Source organism: Octopus sinensis, linkage group LG24 (assembly GCF_006345805.1).
Source record: "Octopus sinensis linkage group LG24, ASM634580v1, whole genome shotgun sequence".
Lineage (NCBI taxonomy): Eukaryota > Metazoa > Mollusca > Cephalopoda > Octopoda > Octopodidae > Octopus > Octopus sinensis.
The window spans coordinates 17,922,179-17,938,969 of record NC_043020.1 but is presented as its reverse complement, the minus strand read 5'-3'; the positions used below and the strand labels follow the sequence as shown (position 1 = coordinate 17,938,969).

General features: G+C 38.7%; 1 protein-coding gene across 1 annotated transcript in view; it reads right to left on the bottom strand.

Annotated features, from left to right (window-relative positions):
• The window catches only part of LOC115223959 (ras-related and estrogen-regulated growth inhibitor), a 74,768-nt gene that overhangs the window by 19,396 nt on the left and 38,581 nt on the right, over window positions 1-16,791 (bottom strand). The window contains exon 2 of the mRNA XM_029794711.2: window positions 7,646-7,702. Within this exon, the coding sequence (XP_029650571.1) occupies window positions 7,646-7,702 (57 nt within the window). The remainder of the gene's footprint in view (window positions 1-7,645; window positions 7,703-16,791) is intronic.

Genomic DNA, 16,791 nt, shown 5'->3' with positions numbered 1-16,791 from the left:
TGCACCCTTAACATAATACTCAGGGAGATTCAGCATGACACAGAACATAAGGCTGACCCTTTGAAATACAGGGACTGCTCATTTTTGGCAGCTGAATGGACTGGAGCACTGTGAAATAAAATGACTTGTTTAAGGACACAATGCATTGGCAGGAATTGAACTCACAACCTTAACCACTAATCAAATGCCTTCACAATGCATAGAGATATATAATCTCATCATCATTTGATGTTCACTTTTCTATGGCTGCATAGGTTAGATGGAATTTGTTGAGGCAGATTTTTCTAAGGCTGGATGCCTTTCCTGTTACCAACCCTCACCTGTTACCAAGCAAGGTAATATTTCATCATGAAACACACACACACAAAACGTCAACAACACTGCTTGTACGACGGTGATACTCATTTACAATCATCAGATGATGTCAAGATAGGGATACACATAAGAACACATACAAAGGGGCTTCCTTCAGTTTCTGTCTACCAAATCCACTCACAAGGTTTCAGTCAACTTTAGGCTATAGTAAAAAAACACTTGCTCAAGGTGCTATGCAGCGGGATTGAACCCAAGACCAGATAGGTAGGAAGCTAACTTCTAAACCACACAGCCATATCTGTGCCTAAAACAGACGTGTGCATTTTTTGTTTTTGCTTATGTTTGCATTGTATGAGAATCACTTGCTATGAGTGGTGGTGGTGGTGGTATTGTCACTACTACTACCAACAAATCGTCTGCTCACTTTGCACCAGGTAAAGGCATCCAGTTGTAAAACAATGCCTCAATAGCATATCCATCTAACTCATGCTAACATAGAAAAGCAGATGTAAAAACAAACAAACAAATGAATTTACACACACACGTACACACACACACATACACACGCACACATGCACGCGCACACACACACACACACTAGTGGCCAAAATTCTAGATACTTTCTTAAATATTTGTTACTGCTTGTTGGCTTGATGCCTTTTCTCTGCTCATAATTTATTTTTGTAGTCATCTTCAAAAGATATTTTATTGTTCTCTAACCTATACTGGTTTAAAATTGATATTGTTCTTTGATATTTCAATACACTAAAACACACATATATCAACCGAAACCAGAGGCATATGAAAGAGTATATAAAACAAAATCAGTTTATTTAGTTTACAATATGGTAGTTTGTAACAGTATTTAGTAGAATAACTTTTTTTGTTTTGATTACTTACATCAAGTCTTTTTGGCTTAGAAGTGATAAGATACTTCAACTAGTCAAGATTTATGATTCTAAACCAAACATTGATGATTTCTTCAATTAACTGGATTTTGTTGCTTGGTCTTGAAACTGATACTAGTCTTTTGATTCTTGGCCATAAATTTTCTACCTTGTTGAGTTTGGGGCTGTTTCCAGGTCATTGTAAAATATTTATTTTGTTGTCTTTCAACCTTTCGTATGGGAATTTGTTGCATGTCATGGAGCAATGTCTTGCTGAAAAGTTGCTTTATCTGAATCACATGGAAGTTTAACTCTTGAAGAAAAAAAATTTGGCTTCCAAATAATTGCTCCGGAGTAGTGTTACTTGACGGAGTGCCTAACTCAAGAGATAAAGGTGTCTTTTCCAGGTCAAGCTATTACTTTTCTGCATAGAGAGGTCACAGCCCCAGTACTACAGACGTGGTTAGAATATTGCAGGAAAGAATCACGAGAGGGTTTCAAATCAAGCAAACTGGCAGAAGGCAGAGAATGAGATAGTGGGATAATATCGATAGTCTCTGTCAGTCATACTAGGGAATCCAGCTGTTTTTTAGTCAAATTAAGCAACAGGCTCCACTCCTGGTGGTGCCCTTCCGTCAATTCCTTTAAGTTTCTGTTTTGCAACCATACTCCCCCCAGAACCGACTATGGTTTCCCGCGCAGGCTCCCCGCTGGGTCATTGAAGCGAACGCTGGCGGACCGCCAGTTGGCATCGTTTATGGTCGGAACTACGACGATATCTGATCGTCTTTGAACCTCCGTGGAGGAGGGAGGTGTCAGCGGACTCTAACCCCATGACCACCTCAGGAACAGTGGGCAGAGAAGATGCATGGATAGATGGAATAATCTTGTGGTTTTCTTTTTTAGGATTTAAACTTCCAGGGCACATAAAAAGCACTCAGCCCACTCTGTAGAGTGGTTGGCATTAGAAAGGGCATCTAGTTGCAGAAACTATGGCACAACAGACAATTGGAGCCTGGACAGCTCCATGCCAAACTGCCCAACACATACCAGCATGGAAAGAGGACACTAAACAATGATGATGATGATTTAGGATTTCAAATGGCCAACATCTCTGCCAGACGGTCCACAATACAAAACGACAATGTTTCATCATTGTTGTAATACTATCAATGAATGGTGAGCTGGCAGAAGTGTTAGCGCACCGGGCGAAATGCTTAGCAGTATTTCATCTGTTGTTACGTTCCGAGTTCAAATTCCGCCGAGGTCAACTTTGCCTTTCATCCTTTCGGGGTCGATAAATTAAGTACCAGTTTCGCACTGGGGTCAATGTAATCGACTTAATCCCTTTGTCTGTCCTTGTTTGTCCCCTCTATGTTTAGCCCCTTGTGGGCAGTAAAGAAATAAATACTATCAAGTGGGAAATTTTCATTTGACAAGGGCCCACACATGCAACTTGTGGCTCACACTTCTACAAACTGAAACTTGTTTTACCAGATATAGCTTATTGCGAGTCTTTCTGCTGTCAACTCCTGTCATTCTCTTACCATAAAACATGTTTTCTTCTCTGGCAAACATCTAGATATCAGTCACTTGTAGGGACACCATATTTTGTTATGCAACCATAATATAATACAAAGTATATTAAAAGTTGCAGCGTGGAAGGTGTTTAACACACACAAAAACCGTTAGATTCACTTCAACATTTAAATTTAATTTACCAAAATATTTTAATGGCTTTGAGACCGCGACCTGTTCACTGACAAAATTCCGTGCAGCACGGAATTTAGTCATGGTTTGTAAGCAGGCTACTTACCACACAGCTACTCTTATACCTTTGTACATGCATATTTCAGGAGTCTTTTCTTCATCGCACCCATCCAACCCATTAATCATCCATGAACGTATTGCTTAAATAGCCACTAAATATAGCGGTATAACATTATTGGCTAGACTAATTTGCATATTAAACACGTTTCTGATAGGTGGTATGTACATATGAATTACTTGTAGGGATACCATATTTCATTATGCAACCATAATATACAGCAAAGTATATTAAATGCTTTAGTCAATAACCTTAACATGTGATCCAGATATCAGTTTAATTTTCTTTTAACTCTTAAGTTCTCAATCAAAGATTGTATACCTGACTGCTCTGTGTACTTCACTATTTTAATACCAACCCACCTGGAACCACCCTTAGTTTCATAATTAAAAACTTCATGCTTTAAAATGATCTCGGTTGAAACCTTCCATCAAAATTCAATGTTAATTTATGTTCCAAACACCATCTTGATAATGACAAAATTTATTTTAATGAATTTTTCATTATTTTCAAAATCAATTGCTGGTGCCACATAAAAAGCATCCAGTCCACACTGTCTAGTGGTTGGCATCTGGAAGGGCATCCAGCTGTAAAAGCCATGCCAAAGCTGACCTTTCCTGTGCTGGTGTCATGTAAAAAGTACTCAATCCACTCTGTGGGGTGGTTGATGTTAGGAAAGGCATCCAGCCATAAAGACCGTTCCAAAACAGACACAGAAGTCTGGTGCAGTCTTCTGCCTGGCCACCTTCTGTCAAACCATCCAACTCATGGCACCATGGAAGGCAGACGTTAAAAGATGGCAATGATGATGATGATGAATTGAAACAAAGGCAGTGAATTTCAGCAGAAATATGGTCACAAAAGGGTCAAACTTAACCCCCAACAGATGATAATCATCATCCTTGTTTAATATTCACTTTTCCATGTTTGCATGGGTCAGACGGAATCTGTTGAGGCAGATTTTCTGTAGCCATCTGGAGTCGATCCTTACCTGTTCTCAAGTAAAGCAATATCTTCCCCATAGCTAGACATATTTTTCATTGAAGAATGGGAACAAACAAGATTGCTTGTATACTGATAATGCTCGTTTATAAGAATCACGATGCCCAGATAAGGGTGTACGCAAATGTGCACACACACACACAAACACATACATCAACACACACATACACAGAGCAGCTTCTTTCAGTTTCTTATTTCTTTATTGCCCACAAGGGGCTAAACACAGAGGGGACAAACAAGGACAGACAAAGGGACTAAGTCGATTACATCGACCCCAGTACGTAACTGGTACTTTATTTATCAACCCCGAAAGGATGAAAGGCAAAGTTGACCTCAGCAGAATTTGAACTCAGAATGCAGTGGCAGACGAAATAGCACAAAGCATTTCGCCTGGCGTTCTAACGTTTCTGCCAGCTCGTCGCTTCTTCCAGTTTCTGTCAACCAAATCTACTGACAAGACTTTGGCTGGCCTGGTACTATAATAGAAGATACTTGCACAAGGTGCCACACATCACACAGTGAAACTGAACCTAAGACTAAATGATTGGAAAGCAAGCTTCGTAATCACACAACCATACCTGTGATGTATTTCTTAAGGTGGTGGTAATTACTAACGACCAATTGACCCATGTCAGTTATTTGGTTCACTTGTTTTGTTGGATTTTTTTTTACTCTAGTTTTAGTTTTCAGTTCTCACAGTTTCATGTCCTTTCAAGTGTAGACCAACCTTCCTTGTACTGGATTTTGATGCATCTTCTCCCAGTTTTCAGACTAATGAAGTCCCTTTTTGTTTGCTAACATAAAAGAATCTTCATAACAAATGTGGAAGGCCAAGTTCAAATACATGTACCACCAATGTTTGATCAGTTAACAGAAATATAGTGAGTGTGTATATATGATGACTGGCTATCGACAATGGTGTGATTGAGTCTCAAATGCTGGTTGGCTATCTAATATAGTGTGACCATGCCTTAGTGCTGATTGGCTATGAAAAGTGGTACATCTTCACTACTCGATGTTGATTGGTTATTGAAGATGAAGTAACAATCTACGTATTTACTCCCACATACTAGAGTTTTATATGCTCTTAGTTTTCCAATTATCTACTTTAGTGTAAACAAAATATCAATTTTGAAGCATCATAGGTTAGAGAACAATAAAATATCATTTGAAGATGACTACAAAAATAATTATGAGCAGGAAGGTGGCATAAAGCCAACTAAGAACAACTGTTTAAGAAACTATCAAGAATTTTGGCCACTAGCGTGTATACATAAGTCTCTGTCTCTCTTGCTAAATATATATATCATCATCATCATCATTGTTAAACGTCTGTTTTCCATGCTAGCATGGGTTGGACGGTTCAACTGGGGTCTGGGAAACCAGAAGGCTGCACCAGGCCCAGTCTGATCTGGCAGTGTTTCTACGGCTGGATGCCCTTCCTAACGCCAACCACTCCGTGAGTGTAGTGGGTGCTTTTTACATGCCACCTGCACAGGTGCCAGACGAGGCTGGCAAACGGCCATGATTGGATGGTGCTTTTTACGTGCCACCGGCACGGAGGCCAGTCGGGGCGGCGCTGGTAACGGCCACGTTTGGATGGTTCTCTTACGTGCCATCAGCACTGGTATCACAGCTACAATTTCCATTGATGTTGATCGATTTTGATTTTGATTTTGATTTTCACTTGCCTCAACAGGTCTTCACAAGTAGGGTTTGTGTCACAAGAAGGAAAGGTATGCATAAGTGGGCTGGCTACGTCCCAGGTAGAGCCCACGGGTTATGGTCTCACTTGTCCTGCCGGGTCTTCCCATGCACAGCATACTTCCAAAGGTCTCGGTCTCTGGTCTGTTTCAGTCATTAGACTGCAGCCATGCTGGGGCACCATCTTGAAGAATATTTTAACCAAATCAATTGATCCCGGTACTTATTTCTTTAAGCCAGGTACTTATTCTATCAGTCTGTTTCCCAAACTGCTAAGTTTCGGGGACATAAACACATCAACACTAAACGACAAGCATTGATGGGAGACAAACAAAAACACACACATATACGACAGGCTTCTTTTAGTTTCTGTTTACCAAATCCACTCAAGGCTTTGGTCGGCCTAAGGTTAAAGCAAAAAACTGTTGCCCAAGGTGCCATGCAGTGGGACTGAACCTGGAACCAAGTGGTTAGTAAGTAATCTTCTTATCACACAGTCATTCCTGCACCTTCGACAACTCCAGGACTTACTTTTGGTTAAGCTTGGTACTTATCCAATCAGTCTATTTTAGCCTTAGAGAATTCTTTGGTTGAATGGTTCAACCCCAGGTCTTATTGTATTGATCCTTTTCCAAACCGCTAAGTTATGGGGACAGAAACACACCGGCACCGGTTGTCAAGTGGTGTTGGGGGACAAACACACACAAGGACATGCATACACACATATAGATATAAAGAAATTTTAGTTGAATGAATTTACCCCAGTACTTGTTTTTTGTTAAACCTGGTACTTATTTTATCAGTCTGTTTTAGCTGAACTGCTAAGTTACAGGGACATAAACACACCATCACCAGTTGTCAAGCAATGGTGGGGGACAAACACAGACACAATGACAACACACATACATATGACAGGGCTCTTTAAGTTCCCCTCTACCAAATCCACTCACAAGGCTTTGGTCAGCCTGAAGCTATAGTAGAAGACACTTGCCCAAGGTAGCACGCAGTGGGACTGAACCCAGAACTATGTGGTTGGGAAGCAAGTTTCTTATTTCTTTACTACCCACAAGGGACTACACACAGAGGGGACAAACAAGGACAAACGGATCAAGTCGATTATATCGACCCCAGTGCGTAACTGGTACTTATTTAATCGACCCTGAAAGGATGACAGGCGAAGTCAACCACGGCAGAATTTGAACTCAGAACGTAAAGACAGACGAAATACCACTAAGCGTTTCACCCGGTGTGCTAACGTTTCTGCCAGCTCGCCGCAAGTTGGGAAGCAAGTTTCTTACCACACAGCTACACCTGCACCTACGTATATGTTTTTTGGGATCTTTTCGGTTTAAACGGCAGTTTTTTAAAATAATTTCCATGTAACTAAACAATTTTAAACTTCGTATACTGGTAGGATGTGTTTATAAAACATCTGTTTCTCTTGGCTTTATTGAGAAAATTCTATAGTTTGTAAGATATTTGTTGTCTTTTTTCTTCAATTTCTGCAATTTCAACCAATCAATGACGTCTTATTGAGGTAAAAAAACATTCTGTGCCGTATGAATATGTCCCTCGTTTAAGAAACAGATTGGGTTTATTTACATTTGTGAAGAAAAAAAGATACCCTTCCCCCCACCCCTAACCCTAAAACAGATTGAAATGCAGTAGATTGATACTAGGGTTATAATTATGGGTGACAATTTCATATGACACCGCTAGAAAAACTGCTGTTCAAACCAAAAAGATTCATTTTTTTTTTTAGAAATGTGTATTCCCTGTTATTACATGGTAGAGTATGTCACTTCTCTTGTATAACAGGCTCAGAAGGAATGAGGGGACAGAGAAAAACAGGACACTTAAGGAGGTCTTTTGTTTATAACAAAAACAAAACAAAAAATAAGGGACTTACCTGATGACTGATCATATTCTCCAATAAACCTTCTGGTAAGGAATCGGACAGACAATGCTAAAGAAGAGAGAGAGAGAGAAAAGTTACAATTACATTACTTTTTACATAGGTACAAGACGCACGAAGCATGAAATTTCCTCTTCAATAATACGACATAATGTTTGCAGTGAATTTCACCTTTCAACCAATCATCTACATACTCTTTACTCTTTTACTTGTTTCAGTCATTTGACTGTGGCCATGCTGGAGCACCGCCTTTAGTCGAGCAAATCGACCCCAGGACTTATTCTATCGGTCTCTTTTGCCGAACCGCTAAAAACACAGGGATGTAAACACACCAGCATTGGTTGTCAAGCGATGTTGTGGGGGACAAACACCGACACACAAAGACACACACACATGTCCCAGCATGGCCACAGTCCAGTCACTGAAGCAAGTAAAAAGATAGAATATATATATATATATATATATATATATTTTTCTATCTTTTTACTTGCTTCAGTGACTGGACTGTGGCCATGCTGGGACACCACCTTAAAGGGTTTAGTCAAACAAATTGACCCCGGTATTTTAATCCTTTAGTATTCAGATTAATCCACCAACTGTAATGCTTATTTGACTGCATTGTTTCAAGTTAATTATGCATTATCATGTAGCCTTGTGAAGAAGAAGAAGAAGAAGAAGAAGAAGAAGAAGAAGAAGAAAGAGGAAGAAGAAGAAGAAGAAAGAAGAAGAAGAAGAGAAGAAGAAGAAGAAGAAGAAGAGAGGAAGAAGAAGAAGAAGAAGAAGAAGAAGAAAGAGGACGAAGAAGAAGAAGAATGAAAGAGGAAGAATGAAGGAGGAAGAATGAAAGAAGAAAGGCAAAAGGAGAAAATCAAAACAGCTGGAAGATAGATTCAGCTCCTAAGGCAAAGAGAAAAGAAAAACAAAGGGGGGGGGGGGCAGGAAAAGGAGGCTGGGGCACCGAATATGAAATTCAAATGGTATTAAGGTTTAAAAAAATCTGAAGAGGAAATGTAGAAAGGTTAAGTAGTATAGGTCATTTATGAAAAAAAACCCTTATTTGATCTGAGCAGTCTGCTAGGTGGCAGTAACAGTAGGGTATCATTAAACATCTTAATGTATTTACGTACATTTTCTTTTATGTATGTTTATGTTATGTTCAAAGTTTCTGGATAGAATGGGGGAGAGAGAGAGAGAGAGAGACCCTACTGTGTGGGTCTTCATGAAGTAGACATGACAATCTCTATAACAGGCATTGGCAAACTTTATCAAGAAGCAGGCTACATGGGACATGGCACATCATCAGATGGACTTGCACAACTAAAAAAAATTCAAGGTGATTTTTTTCATTGAATCCTATTCCAAAAAATCCTGGTCACATCAGAAGGGCTGGACCTTGTGGTTTCAATGGTGAGTATTCAGGAATTCCAACAACTGATCCATCTTGATGAATTAGCATGTGATCTGGCTGAGTATTCCACAAACACATGTACTCTTAATGTGGGCAGAATTAGCAAGTCAGTCAACGACAAGGCTGGACATTTGAATCTGAGGAAAAAGCCATTAACTGGCCTTCACACATTTTCCATCTTTCTTTTCTTTTCTTTCTTTTACTTGTTTCAGTCATTTGACTGCAGCCATGCTGGAGCACCGCCTTTAGTCGAGCAAATCGACCCCAGAACTTATTCTTTGTAAGCCTAGTACTTAATCTATCGGTCTCTTTTGCCGAACCGCTAAGTTACGGGGGACATGAACACACCAGCATCGGTTGTCAAGCGATTTTGGGGGGACAAACACACACACACACACACACACACATATATATATATCATATACACGACAGGCTTCCTTCAGTTTCCGTCTACCAAATCCACTCACAAGGCTTTGGTTGGCCCGAGGCTATAGTAGAAGACACTTGCCCAAAGTGCCATGCAGTGGGACTGAACCTGGAACCATGTGGTTGGTAAGCAAGCTACTTACCACACAGCCACTCCTGCGCCTATTTACTTTCACTCAAAGGGGTTGGGTCAACTGAAGGCTAGAATAAAGGGCACTTGTTCAACACGCTCTGCAGGACTGAACCTTAGATCTCATGATTTCAAAGGGAACTTCTTAACCATTCAACCATGCTGCATCCATAGTGAAAGGTGCACACACACACATGCAAATTATGTATATTAACAAGTAATGATCTAGAGAAGTACTCAATACAAATGTAGAATGTATTAGTACATGTGGGCCAGTCCAGGGCCCTGTAACCCTAACCCTGTGTGCAGCTGCTTCTTCATAGAGACAAGTTCAAACTTGTGAAAAGATAGGCTTCATCACTACAAGAGCAGAGTCAGCATGGGTAAAGATTACATTCAAACAAGGTTAAAATAACAACTCACATATGACAGCAGAGACTTGTCTGAAGAAGTAGTTACTTGCTGTGGAAACACCCAAAGTATCAGGCCACTGGACTGACCCAAATGAAGAACACACACACACACACACACACACACACACACACACAATATATATATATATATATATATATATATACCATCATCATCATCATCGTTTAATGTCTGCTTTCCATGCTGGGTTGGACGGTTTGACTGGTGAGCCAGAAGGCAGCACCAGGCTCCAATCTGATCTGGCAAGGTTTCTGTAACTGGATGCCCTTCCTAACACCAACTACTCCGAGAGTGTAATGGGTGCTTTTTACCAGCATGAGGGCCAGTCAGGCAGTACTGGCACTGACCACGTTTGTATGGTACATTTTATGTGCCACTGGCATGGGAGCCAATCTGGTGGGACTGGCATTGACCATGCTCAAATGCTGCTTTTTACATGCCACCAGCATGGGTGCCAGTCAGGCAGTACTGACATCAGCCATGACAATGATTTCACTACTTAACAGACATGGGCATCAAAACTGCTCCTTAGCCTCCCTACAGTCCAGACCTTATTCCCTGTGACTATTGGTTGTTCCGCAAGCTGAAGGAGAACCTCAGGGGCAGTTGTTTTGAAGATGAAGGAGGCTGTAATAAGAGTCCTGAATGCCTTAACTTTGAAGGACTTGCAGGTATCTTCAAAAAGTAGCTGGAGCACTGCAATAATTGCACTGAAAGAGATTAGAGTTTGTACTTCTTTGGTATTAATAAATGTTTATCCTAACACCTATATGCATACATACATACATACATACATACATACATACATATATATATATATATAATGAGAAAGTTTACAAAAATAAAGAAAAGACAAAGGCAGGTGGAGTACAAATAAACAAATGTATTAGTATAGCGCTCAGGAATAGAAATAGAACAAGTCTTTTACGTTTCGAGCCTATGCTCTTCGACAGAAAGATACACAGAAATAAACAAGGCGAGAAACAAGGAGAGAAAAAAATGCGTGTAGGAGCTAACGATCTATCATATGTATGCATGTGTGTATTGATGCATGAATACAAAAGAAATAGGAACTAAAAATCTAGTCGAATACTCTTTAAGGACTCCGTATGAGTCTAACTTGGCTAACCAAATTGACCAGTGAAAGTTATTGCAATCCATGTAGTCAATCTGTTACATATCCAATTTGTAAATTCCAATATAAATTCAGTATAAAGTTACAGAGTACAGTGCAAGAACACAAATGAATGAAGAATTATAAATTCTTAATCAGCTTACACAGATTTTGGATACATTGGTATTACATAATTCCATGATTTATGCAATACAAATGTAGCCAAAATGCATGGAAGCTGTTTAAAAACGTATAATCCTCCTTTTTATTTTTTATGTGTGTGTTTGTGTGTGTGTATGTCTGTGTGTGTGTGCATAGATGTGGTTATGTGCTAGTAAATTTGCTCCCCAACCACATGGTTTTCACTTCTGCGTTTATCTCTCCACCACCGCTTGATGAGTGTTGTGTGGTTTACTTCCCCGTAAACACACAGTTTGGTGAAAGAAATTGATAGAGCAAGTACCAGACTTAAAATAAGTAATACTAGTGTCAATTCATTTGACTAAAATCCTTCTAGCATAGCCACAGTCTGATGACTGAAACAAAATATATATATATATATATTATACATATATATATATATATATATATATATATAATGAGAAAGTTTACAAAAATAAAGAAAAGACAAAGGCAGGTGGAGTACAAATAAACAAATGTATTAGTTATAGCGCTCAGGAATAGAAATAGAACAAGTCTTTTACGTTTCGAGCCTATGCTTCGACAGAAGATACACAGAAATAAACAAGGCGAGAAACAGGAGAGAAAAAAATGCGTGTAGGAGCTAACGATCTATCATATGTATGCATGTGTGTATTGATGCATGAATACAAAAGAAATAGGAACTAAAAATCTAGTCGAATACTCTTTAAGGACTCCGTATGAGTCTAACTTGGCTAACCAAATTGACCAGTGAAAGTTATTGCAATCCATGTAGTCAATCTGTTACATATCCAATTTGTAAATTCCAATATAAATTCAGTATAAAGTTACAGAGTACAGTGCAAGAACACAAATGAATGAAGAATTATAAATTCTTAATCAGCTACACAGATTTTGGATACATTGGTATTACATAATTCCATGATTTATGCAATACAAAGTAGCCAAAATGCATGGAAGCTGTTTTAAAAACGTATAATCCTCCTTTTTTATGTTTTGTGTTGTGTGTGTGTGTGTGTGTGTGTGTGGATGTCTGTGTGTGTGTGCATAGATGTGGTTATGTGCTAGTAAATTTGCTCCCCAACCACATGGTTTTCACTTCTGCGTTTATCTCTCCACCACCGCTTGATGAGTGTTGGTGTGTTTACTTCCCCGTAAACACACAGTTTGGTGAAAGAAATTGATAGAGCAAGTACCAGACTTAAAATAAGTAAATACTAGTGTCAATTCATTTGACTAAAATCCTTCTAGCATAGCCACAGTCTGATGACTGAAACAAGAATAATATATATATATATATATATACAAACATTATCATCATTATCCTTTAATGTTTGCTTTCCATGCTAGCATGGGTTGGACGATTTGACTGAGGACTGGTGAACCAGATGGCTGAACCAGGCTCCAATCTGATCTGGCAGAGTTTCTACAGCTGGATGCCCTTCCTAACGCCAACCACTCCGAGAGTGTAGTTAGTGCTTTTACGTGCCACTGGCACGAGGGCCAGTCAGGCGGTACTGGCAACGGCCATGCTCAAATGGTGTTTTTTACGTGCCACCTGCACAGGAGCCAGTCCAGCGGCACTGGCAAAGACCTCACTCGAATGTTTTTTCACGTGCCAGTAAGGCGATGCTGTTACGATCATGCTCGAATGGTGCCTTCTACATGCCACCGGCATGGAAGCCAGTTAGCTGCTCTGGCAACGATCACGCTTGGATGATGCTCTTAGCGCTCCACTAGCATGGAAGCCAGTCATCAAATTTGATTTCAATTTCACTTGCCTCAACAGGTCTTCGCAAGCAGAGTTTAGTGCCCAACGAAGGAGAGGTACGCATAAGTGGGTTGGTTACACCTCTGGCATAAGCCACAAGGTTATGGTCTCACTTGGCTTGCCGAGTCTTCTCACACACAGCATATTTCCAAAAGTCTCGGTCACTAATCATTGCCTCGGTGAGGCCTAATGTTTGAAGGTCGTGCTTCAGGAAATGGAGATTTAAAATTGACATATTTTAAATGTAATTTATTAACATAATATTATATTACAATTATAATATAATATGAATAGAAATACAAATATTATTCCTACGAATTGTTTCGATTCATACCCAATAATGCATTTATATAAAATTCATACTTATGGGTATGAATCTCATCAGGGAAATATTTGACAAAGTTAGACCATATTTCATGTAAGGATTGTTAATTTCTAGAGTAGACTGAATTAAATATGTCTGTAAGCGTGAACATCAATAATTTCAAAATATAATAAAAATAAAAAATTCAAATAAATAAAAACTAGTATAATGGTCATAAAATAGTCCTATGCACTTTTAATAATACTAATCTAAAAATATTTCTGCCCATTATTTTTTATATAGAATATCTAAATAATAATATAATTTTTGGTTTTATCAATAGAGTCTATTGATAAAACCCAATCTATAAACATATAACTCTTTCTACTCAAGCCCTGATGAGATTCTACCCAATATTATTCAAAATGCTATTTTATTATTATCATTGGATTTATTCCAGCCTTTGAATCTGCAATTATATATTGGATTGAAGTGAAATGTGTGTAGGCTTTTTTGACTTTATTTTTGGTAGTATACTCTTTTACTTGTTTCAGTCATTTGACTGCAGCCATGCTGGAGCACCGCCTTTAGTCGAGAAAATCGACCCCCAGGACTTATTCTTTGTAAGCCTAGTACTTATTCTATCAGTCTCTTATGCTGAACCACTAAGTTACAGGGACATAAACACACCACTATCGGTTGTCAAGCGATGTTGGGGGAACAAACACAGACACACAAACATATACACACACATACATATATATATATATATATATATATAATAAGGGCTAAAGAGGGTTATTCTAAAGCCAAATACACTGTTTTATCCACTTATAATCCGCTTGTTACATCCTATATTGCTTATATATATATATATATATATATACATATATACAATGGGCTTCTTTCAGTTTCCGTCTACCAAATCCACTCACAAGGCTTTGGTTAGCCCGAGGCTATAGTCAAAGACACTTTCCCAAGGTGCCACACAGTAGGACTGAACCCAGAACCATGTGGTTGGTAAGCAAGCTAGTTACCACACAGCCACTCCTGCGCCTATGTTAAATTAATTTTATATCCTTACAAGCTCTCCATTCTTCTTCTTTAATCATATTATATATATATATATGTACACACACATACACACAGGGTGTTTTCAAAAAGTCTCTCCGCGGTGAATTTTTTTTCCAACTCTCCAAGATGTATTTCAAAACATGTGTAGAAGAGTCAACTTATGTATTGAAAATGAAGGACGACACTTTCAACAGCTCTTATAAAGTTTTTTAAAGTCTTGTAAAGTCTAATACATTCTTTTGTAGTCTTTACTCCATCCTATAAATATTTTGCAATAAAATACTGCGGAGAGACTTTTAGAACACCCTATATTATATATATATATATAATATATATTATATATATATATAATATATATATAATTATAACAATGAGGGTCTTTGCAACAAGTTGCTAGACCACATACCGAAAGTATTAGAAATAGCAGCCAGATGACTGCCATTTCCTTTTACTACAAAATAATATGTCTCCACAGACAACAGTATTTGTAACACATTATGTGGCAAAAATGAGTTACAAATACTGTTGTCTGTGGAGACATATTTTTGTAGTAAAAGGAAATGGCAGTCATCTGGCTGCTATTTCTAATACTTTCGGTATGTGGTCTAGCAACTTGTTGCAAAGACTCTCATTGTTGTAATTATATTAACTCTTACCGAATATGGTCCTTTTCCATACCGAAAAACTACTTGGTGAAATTTGTTGATTTTATTAAATTAATCATATTTCACCCTTTATCTGTATATATATATATATATATATACACAGACAGATAGATAGGTAGATGGCTAGATGACAGACAGTCAGACAGATAGATACTTGTAAGAAGGAATTCAGTATGGTTTCTGTCTAAAAGAATTTCACTCACAAGGCACAAGTCATTGTTCAGCCTAAGCTTATGGGAAACACAAGCCCAAAGAAGCCACGTAAATGGCCTTGAACTCAGAACCCCTCAGTTACAAACTGACCTGCTTACCATACCACTGCTTAACCACCACACAGCTATGCCTACTCGTGTATCTGTCCCGGGGGGGGGGGGTTTTCACTGGCATTTTGCCATGACCTCAGAACGACGGTCGGCTGAAATGAGGGCAAAGTAGAAAGTCAAGAATTCAGAGCTAAAAACCTCTTGTAGCAAATCTTAAGTTTAAACAGCCATATGATTGTGCAAAACAAATGAACTTATGAAAGACTTAATTCATTAGTTTTGCTGCCAGAAAATGCTAAGCTCTTCTTCTACTCCGTTCCTCTATATATCTCTCATTAATTATCCCACTCATCCACCCCCACACCACCTACTCTCTTCTATCTCTCAGTAATTATCTCCCCTCCTTTCACCTCTACACTCCACAGCATCTGTAACGGGTCTTTACAGTGTTTTTATTTATGCTGTTCGTGTTTGTTTGCTTGTTTATGTTTTTTTTGCTAACTGACTGGGTTGGATGAGACAGTTAATGGCAGGTTCACACACACACAAGTCTACAGAAATATATATATATATATATATATATATATATACATACATACATTCTCACATATGTACACACATTCACACACACAGACACACATCACCAACATGTATATATATATATATATATATATATATATATATATACTCTTTACTCTCTTTTACTCTTTTACTTGTTTCAGTCATTTGACTGCGGCCATGCTGGATCACCGCCTTTAGTCGAGCAAATCGACCCCAGGACTTATTCTTTGTAAGCCCAGTACTTATTCTATCGGTCTCTTTTACCGAACCGCTAAGTGACGGGGACGTAAACACACCAGCATCGGTTGTCAAGCAATGCTAGGTGGACAAACACACACACACATATATACATATATACGACAGGCTTCTTCAGTTTCTGTCTACCAAATCCACTCACAAGGCATTGGTCGGCCCGGGGCTATAGCAGAGACACTTGCCAAGATGCCACGCAGTGGGACTGAACCCGGTACCATGTGGTTGGTTAGCAAGCTACTTACCACACAGCCACTCCTCTATATATATATATATTATATATATATATATATATATATATATATAGTTAAGCCAAACATGAAAGCACAAAAAAACACAACGCGAGGACATGGAACAAATATAGTATTATTGGACGCTCAGGAAGAAGGAAAGAAGGAGGGTTTAACGTTTTGAGTGGTGCTCTTCGTCGGAAACATAGGAGAAGGAAAGATCCAGAGAAGGGAAGACAGAGGAAAAAAATTGCCAGCGGTACACACGCAGTCATATATATATATATATATATATGCACATATAAGCAAAGATATTCACATGCATATACATATCCTCACACATACACA